Raw genomic sequence first — 8,757 nt, 5'->3', positions numbered from 1 at the left:
AAGTCCAGGGTAGCAAACTTGCTGCATACCCTCCTCACCCCCTTAAGTTTCTCGACCTCCACGATTTCATGATCACAAAATGCTTTGTTACAACTGATGTTCTCAGAAGACAACTCAGCACCCTGAGCAACACCACATGAATCACTGTCCTATATACAGCCTAGTCAGTGGACCTACAAAATCAGAGACAATACTGGAGCACAGACTCAGACAATATTCACAGAAAAACTCTCCAATGTAAGCAGGTTAGTATCAACTAGAAATTTCAGCAGCTAAGGAGAAGCTAAAAAAAAAAAAAAGGCTACTAGGCAGCCGAGGAAGAAGAAGGGATTGCACTAGGTGAGTATTAGGTAGCACTGCTGGCCATGCTATCAACTTTGGCACAATGAAGCAAAGCAACTCTTGGGAAGCCATACTGAGACACACGCAGAACTTGGCCACAGGTGTTTATATGCTTGTGAATGGCAGTTAGAATGGCAGCACACCGGTTTCTCTATCGCGCCCTGTATGAACATTTGTGGACACAAAGGACACCTTCAAATTTGAATTCAATACTAATGTCTGTCTCAGACTCAGCCATGAGGCTATATTGGACAAAACAAGGTTTTGAGGGAAGACCTCCAAAAACTCTCACACAGAAACCAACACAGGGAAGAACAAATTTTCAAGGCTGTAATAGCTCACCGTTTCAGGCAGATATGCCGCATCAAGCAAGAGATCTTCTAGGTATGGCCAGAACCACTTTAGAGACATCCCTGACCTACCTGTATTAAACCCTACACATTTATTTTTGTGTTAGAGAAAGAAGGTGACAGAAAATCTGTGACAGAAAATGTTCAGGCCACAAGAATAAAATGTTGAAGCAGGGGTAATCAAATCTCAAAAATCCCAGTTGACTCAGAAAATAAACTGTCTAAAATGACAGTAGGTACAGTTTTTAGTCATAGTTACACTAAACTTGCTATTATTTCCAGTAATACTAACGGTGCTATTAAAAGTCGCAGCACTAAACTGGGGAAAGGTCCTAAAGAGGAGCTTGCTTAATGGCTATGCCCAGTTTTCTGAACAACTTCTTTGCAGATTCATAAAGTCTATTTAGGTCATTCCAAGCCAAAAGCAGATTCAGTGAAATTGAGAAGTCCCTTTTACAGTCAAAAAATCAGATGTTTTCCTTTTCCAAGACAGAGGTAAAAATTAAGCTCAAACAAACAAACAAAAAAGTAAGTTTCAGGATCTTCAAAGCAACAGTTAATAAAAGTGATTAAGCAAGCAAATGAACTGTTACAGTCAGTTTTGCCAAAACGCGTTCTGACAAAGCTCCTTATTGAATAGAAATAGTTTCAGTGTGATGGCACAACTTCAGTCTGCATGTGCACTGCACTTAAGTTTAGAACAAAGTCAAATTTACCCAAATCAAAGCAAAATATCTTGAAAATAGAGGGTTAAAATCCTGAATGCAAGATACTGTAAAAAAACTTAAGTAAACATGAAACTATTTTACTAGTTGGATAACTGAAGGTAACCACAGCATGTTTTCCTTGCTATGAGTACAAACATTAGTATATGAACTACCCAAATCAGCAGGTTAAGCTACAAGAGAGCTGATAGTTTTAAGCAGCCAAAAAAAGCAGAGATCACAAACCCAATATGTATATAAACCAAAAAGGTCTTGTGATTAGGCAAACAGAGATCCCATTTTTTCATACATTATCAACATGAACTCAAGCTCGAACCTCATTCGTTTCCACATTCAGCGAGGCTTTACAACTCAGAGTAGGAAGGCAGAAAAGACCCATGTGGCAGGTGTAATTTTACATGCTGCATAAGATGGACTAAGACATTTTAAAATACGTAAGAGCAGAAAACGTATTGCTTCATCACCTCTGACTGCATTACCCAAGATACTCTACATTTGCATTTATGTACATGGATTGCCAAGTGCCTTTCCGGAACCAGCACTCACACAGCACTGCTGTTGAGAACCAGCCAGCCTCTTGCTGAGTGTGTAAAGCCTGGTCTTCTTGGGAGAAAGCTGCAGTCACATCCCATAGGATGTGCCATTTTTTTGCTTAAGTTTCCTGAGTACTTCTAAATTCATCTTCCATAGTCAGACAGTAATACAAGCATTATTACTAGAAAATATGTGACAGATGGTAATCACAGTTAAAACATTCATTCCCATTCCTGTCCAGCTGTAATTCCACAATACTGACTCATGTACATTCACATGAATTAAACTTTCTGTATCTATAACTGAACTCAGTTACCCATATCGACAGACACAGCTAAGGGAGGGGAAAAAAAAGTTCCATCTTTGCAATATATATGTATTTTTATATGTGAACTAATAAAGTTACTACATATATCAGAAGGCTCTATAACCTTAAATTTCTGTACCTGGAGGATCTTGGCAAATATAGCAGGTATATTTCTCAGGTACATTATCTTCCAGTAAACCCATACAGACTCCATGCTGCCAGCATAAACACTCTTCACACTGTTTAAAGTCAAGAAGTGCACATCAACAGAAATGAAGCCTGCAGGAGCTCAATAAGATTACCTCAATTAAGAGACACATCATCTACATATTTAAGACAAAAAGGTGTGTTAATACCCACCCCCCTCTTCCAGCTACAAGCAAATACATTAAAGAATCAGACTAGAATAAAAGTTAAACTCTTCCCATGCATTTTTCACACAGATTTCCAGAGAATAACAATTACAAGGTGGAAGCAGAGATCCTGAAAGGCGCAAAAATGTTCCATTTGGAGATGAATGTACAGATAAGCAGGACAGAAAACAGTATGCAGGCAAGTTTTCTTTAGCACAATACATCAACTTTCGTGAGTTAAAATGTTTCCACTTTCAAACAGTAATCACACTGGATTATAAAATCCAAGGGATATTTAGGTCACATATGAGTAGCCAATATTATGCTTTACTGATACTTGTATCTCTAACATTTTATCCATTTCAAAGGGAGCTCTACCAATATAACACTGAAGTGCAGATGCAGTTGTACCAGCTTTGAAAGATTCTGACATCCTTCCAAATGTGAGCAATCATATTCGCAAAGACCGAGTATTATCTGGCCCTACTTTTTAGCACAGTTACGCTATTTAAAATGCAGAAGAGTTTTAGAGCATGGGAAAAACTGGATCCACATGTTCCGTTTCAGTCACTTTACTCACACACGCTTTAACAAGCAGACAAAACTTCAACTGTAGCCTAAAGATCAGTGAAACACGGGACAAAATCCCACATAAGAATATTAAGTCAATTTTGATTTGAAACTATGGTATTGGTTCTGAATTACTATTTTCACAAGCAGTGAGACAATAACCTTTATTTCTCAGAGCACAAGCCAAAAGCTTAATGCAGAGATCTCCTCAATGTTGGCAAAAACAAGCTAAACCACACACAAACAGCAACTTCAAGCAAACTTGGATGCGGCTCCTCACTGACCTACAAGGATGCCAACTTGATAAAGAGCTCATCTGTGCTAACACCACTTCTACCACTGCAGTGGTCTTAGCTGCTGCCTCTCCTCAAGCCACGAGAGACAGAAAGGGACCACCAGTTTCTGAATATGTCACTGTATTAAATTAATGATCTAGGTGTGGAGGAAAGAGCAGCACTGGGAATGGAGAATGTAAAAGGTCAGAGAGAAACAGGTTTTCCTAAGATGGGACTAACAGTGTTTTGCCTGACAAAACGGGTAACCAGTCCTAAAGCAATAAAGAGATGTTTTCAGAAGAGGCTGGGACACCATCCTCCTTTCACAAGGATGATTAGCAGGAGCCAGAAGTCTTGAAAGGAAGACGACAGATGAAGAGAAATAGACTGCGTATTAAAAATAAGAAGGGAGCTCCTGACCCTAGTTACACCTGCATCCTATACACCGTGCCACAGGGCACGGAGCTACGCTCAGTGTTTTTCCAGGCAAGTTTGCCCAGAACTCTTAACAAAGCATCATGACTTTTTTTATTTTACCCAACTGACATTTAAACATCCACTGCATCAGGGAACACTTTTATCTGCACATTCTGCTTCACAGCTTGGCTGGCCAGGCTACAGGTTGCTGCTCTGGACACACACTGCATGGAAGCTATTCCCTGCCCAGGCAGTAGAAGGGAAATTCAAAACAAGCCAAATAAGAGATTTTGAAGAGGAAAAACCATGCAGAGTTGTGCAATAACATTTACATCAAAGTTCAAGTGCAAAAGAAAAATCTGAACCCAATGGACATGTATTTAAAGCAACTTTTCATCTACCATAAGAAAAATATCCCAAGTCCATTTACATCCATCACCTCCAGGGCCACCAAATCCAGTCCTAAAATTCTCTACATCACACAAATGGACTAACGTTTAGGTATAAAATCCAAAAGGAAAGGACAATGACATTTTGTCCGGACTTTTCCAGGCCCAAGCCTTACTCTAAAAAGGGAGTGCTGTGGCTTCAGAACAGCATGCTAAGTTACTACTTCACACAGGCTCCACAAATGAAATCCAGTAATCTCGTTGCAAGTTACAGACACTGGAATGAAACAGCATCGACCAATAATGTATTATTTCTTCTAATTTTTAAATTGTTTAAAAATTCTTTAATACATTTTAATAATGTATTTCTATATCCCAGCACCAGGAACGGTATTTTTTAACAGTCTTACACGATTTGTGCATAATTTAAGTCAAGTTCAATGTAACGGAAAAGTTTTTTTCAGAATCTATAAGCCGAATTTTTTTGAGTTTCATTATTAAAGACCTAAATGGAACAAACTCTCTGCATAAGGGTTTCATTAAACCTTAATGCTCCCCAATCTTTTGTTAAAATAAAGGTGCTGCTTCTGGTTTTTCCCTCATTATTTCTAAACGTGGCACATGCACAGAAATGAGTACAGTTCAAGGAGAAGATTATTTACCATCCTCCCTGTTGTAAGAGAGCACCATACACATATCCTTGGAGGAATGAACCCCCGGTCTTGTGCATACAGAAACTGCCCTGGCTCCTAATTTTGACACCAAGTCAAGGCAGACTGGCACATGCTCAAGCAAGTACCCCGAGTATCAGCTATTTCATTCAGATCTCACAGTAATGAGCAGGGATAGGATAAACACCCTAATGGAGACAAGTGCTAAGAATCACAATATTCTTCTAAAAACCCATACACTCAGTAAAACTACCTATCTTCAGGAAGGGAGGACAAGTCTAAACACAAGTTCTTTAGGGCAGACACTTCCAAATTCTAGTTTCCAAGGTTCAAATTAAAGCCAGAGTAGGAAATACAGAAGAAATCTTTCCTTCTTATCCTACACAGGGTTCTCACTCTATAAAGACAAAGGAAAGTGTCAATCTTGGCACTAAACCTCTGAAAAGCTGAAAATAGGTTCCCCTTGTCACAACTCCATAGTTGTATAACACAGCACTTTGCTTTGTATTAACACTCTCTACTTGAATTAACTCTGGCATTTCTGCATCAATAACTGAAGACTAGACTGTTCAAAATATTTTCCCAAAAACTAGAGGCTGACAGAAAGGTGTGGAGACCACAGCATTTGGTACCTCAAGCCAACCATCTGCCTAACATACCACCCCAAAGTCTTGTTACCAGCTCCTTGCTCCCCAGTTCTTATCTTTTCAATCCCCTTAACGAATGGGGGTAGAATAACAGAATCACAGACTGGTTTGGGTTGGAAGGGACCTCAAAGATCATCTAGTTCCAACCCCCCTGCCATGGGCAGGGACACCTTCCACTAGACCAGGTTGCTCCAAGCCTCCTCCAGCCTGGCCTTGAACACTTCCAGGGATGGGGCATCCACAGCTTCTCTGGGCAACCTGTCCCAGTGTCTTACCACCCTCTCCGGGAAGAACTTCTTCCTGATATCTAATCTAAATCTCCCCACTTTCAATTTAAACCCGTTACCCCTTGTCCTGTCACTACGTGGCCCCCGCCAGGTACTCACCAACCTGTCAATCTGCATCTCTTTTCCAGAGAAAATAACCTGGTCTCCTAGACACTTCTTTGGTAACACAGCTGAAGTGTTTAAAATTTACAATACATTTCAAAAAAACCCAAACTAGTTCAACCTAGAACACCAATCTCAGAAGCAGCCCACAAAACCTTATATGAAAATTATCCATAGGCTGTCTCCTCAGCTAGCTGACAGTTCTCTGCATTCTGCACCATAGATAGTGGTGAGCCTGCTTTCGCAATAAAATTCTACTCCAGGCTGTACCTTTGTTTTCCACTGAGCCATCTCCGCAGAAGGCAGCCAGCCCCCTTTATTCCCAACTGTCAAGACTCCTTTTACTCCTATACACTCAGATGCTCTTTATCGAATTTTGACCACTGCTCATCACTGCACCCTTTCCTACAAATGCACAAGGTATCTTTCACTCTGCGTTGTCAGGATCCAACACGAATACAGGTCTGCATCAAAATTCCCTCAGCACTAAGAGAAAAAGTGTCATACTGTCCAGATCAAATTTCCACAAAATAATATGGAAGGTCAAGGAAAACTACCCAGTGAAGTGAGCTGTTAAACTCGACCACTGAGCACAATTCAAACTCATTAGAGCCAGCCCCATTAAAAATTTTTAAAATTAGGTTGTTGATGCTCACACAAAAAAAGGTGATTCTACTGTCCTGCTGCAGAAGCCAAGAATTCTTCACACTACAATTTAAACAGTGCACCCTCTCTTCTCCTTAACAGGTTTCTGCCTCTAGAAATTAATAGGAACTGGGTAGAATGGCTCAGAGAAGCTGTATGGGGAATGGTTTCCTGATACTTTACAAATTACTCAAAAAGTAAACAGCCAGGATAATTCCAAAGAGGCTTTTATCAGCACTACTAAGTGGGAGAGATAATAGCCACTGCTCTGGCTGGAATCAGTTTTCAGTGAAGCTGGTTTTAAAAGAGTACATATATGGAGAGCAGAAAAATTACTTATGCAGATCAGGAATTTTGAATTTACAAGCTACAGAAGAAGCTGCAGAATGGACAAATGCAGCTCTGCTTCAAAGCAAGAGACTCAAGTAATGATTTTTTTGTTCATTCTATCTAGAGGATTGTAGGTTTATGCCAAGCTTCTTGCAGGGCAAAGAAATGGAAGCGTACCACCTTCTCATGCCAATACTCTGTACATGCTTCCTCAGGGAAGCAAAAAGGCCAGATAAAAAGGCACTGATTTTAAATACGTATTCTCTAAACCTATGTAGGGTTCCAATTTTTACAAAAATACAAATCCACAAGTGATAAGCCAACTGTTAATGGCTTGTGTAAAACTGTCCCTCTTCCCCAGTTTCCCTAAATCAAAACCAGAAACAAATGGAAGATTTTTCACAGACTATCAAAAAGCCAAGGTCTCTACCTGTCATAGAAGCTACTCATCCTGACAGGTTACCTTAAAAAAATTTAATGGTTTCAGAGGACAAGAAGTTTATTTCACGTACAGAACATACCCTGTACATACTTCTACACTGTGTTCACCTTCCACTGTGTTCACCGAAATGTGCACTCACTGCCCACTTCATACCTGAATCATGAAGTCATTTTCTTCTTTTACTTCGCAAACACACCGAACAATCTCAAAATCACTTTCTTCAACTTCTTCATCAGGGTTTGTGGTTACGTCAACATCCTGACTGCAGTCGTCGTCGCTCCAAAGCAAGCTATCCATAGATGACTCACTCAGCGTGTCATCCTCTGTACAAAAGGTAGTTAGACAAAATCCCAACTCATTACAAAAAGGTCAAATAACTCAAGATTTCCTCCCAAGTACGCACCCAAATTTCTAAAAGCATACTTCGCTGTGTAATTTCGGGAACACCACAGGGTTACTAACACCATGCAGTAACATTCAATAAACAGCAAGTTTATTGAAGATTACTTCCTAATGGATGTTTTCTATTCTCATTAATATTCATTTCTATTATCATTAATATTCTTCAAAATATTCCAACAGTTCCTGTCATTAAAACTGTCCTCTCAACATGCAATGCCTCAAACTGAAGGCAAAGACTCTAAAGAGTAAGTAAGCATAATAAACAAAACCAGATTTATAAATTCAAATAGACTTCATACTAGTTTCTACAACATGTATAGAATTGTGACATGGTACTTTAAGTGGAGAGCTCCCAAAAAGAGGTAAGAGGGTTCTGTCTTATGAACCATTAGATCTCACAAAGTAATGTCTCCATTACAGAAACATTCAGAGTCCCACAGAGAATTTAATCCTGCTTAAGAAATTATTATTTTCATTTCGTCCCCTGTAGAAGACACATTTATCAATTTGGGGCAGTACACTGCCCAAGGCATTCTTTAAGAATGCTACCACACTACTTTACGCAGTAACGCATTCTACGATTCTATGATCTCTGTGGATTGATTAAAACTGCCAAGAAAACCTTTACTGAACTACATGCAAAATTGAGATGCTTACCTCAGTAATATTAATGCAATGCCTACACCTTCCTTGGGGAGAGAATGGGAGGGTCAGAGGGAGAAGACCAGGATTTTAACTATATGGGAAATACTCTAATGAGCTGGAGGAGAGGGTAAAGTAAAAAATTTAGTCACTCAAGTAGATTGTGGTCTTACCTATATTAGGCAGAGCTATTTGGACCACTTAAAACTGTCAAATAGAACCAGCAGTCTGTGGTATAAACTACATCTTTTGGAGAAACATCTCTTCTCAAATTTAATGGGGTGAGAAGCCAATGCATTAGTTAATATTAATGTTTAAAAGTTTTAT

General features: G+C 39.5%; 1 protein-coding gene across 1 annotated transcript in view; it reads right to left on the bottom strand.

Moving 5' to 3' along the window:
• Window positions 1–2,397: 2,397 nt before the first annotated feature.
• PHF20 (PHD finger protein 20) overlaps window positions 2,398–8,757 on the bottom strand; it is a gene marked incomplete at its 3' end in the record, with an annotated part of 44,610 nt that continues 38,250 nt past the window's right edge. Inside the window, exons 13-14 of the mRNA XM_010148882.1 lie at window positions 7,540–7,709; window positions 2,398–2,497 (exon numbers count right to left, since the gene is read on the bottom strand). Of these exons, the coding sequence (XP_010147184.1) occupies window positions 2,398–2,497; window positions 7,540–7,709 (270 nt within the window). The remainder of the gene's footprint in view (window positions 2,498–7,539; window positions 7,710–8,757) is intronic.

Source organism: Eurypyga helias, unplaced genomic scaffold, assembly GCF_000690775.1.
Source record: "Eurypyga helias isolate BGI_N326 unplaced genomic scaffold, ASM69077v1 scaffold9783, whole genome shotgun sequence".
Lineage (NCBI taxonomy): Eukaryota > Metazoa > Chordata > Aves > Eurypygiformes > Eurypygidae > Eurypyga > Eurypyga helias.
Note: the sequence above shows the minus strand (reverse complement) of the source record. Positions and strands in the feature narration are given on the sequence as shown.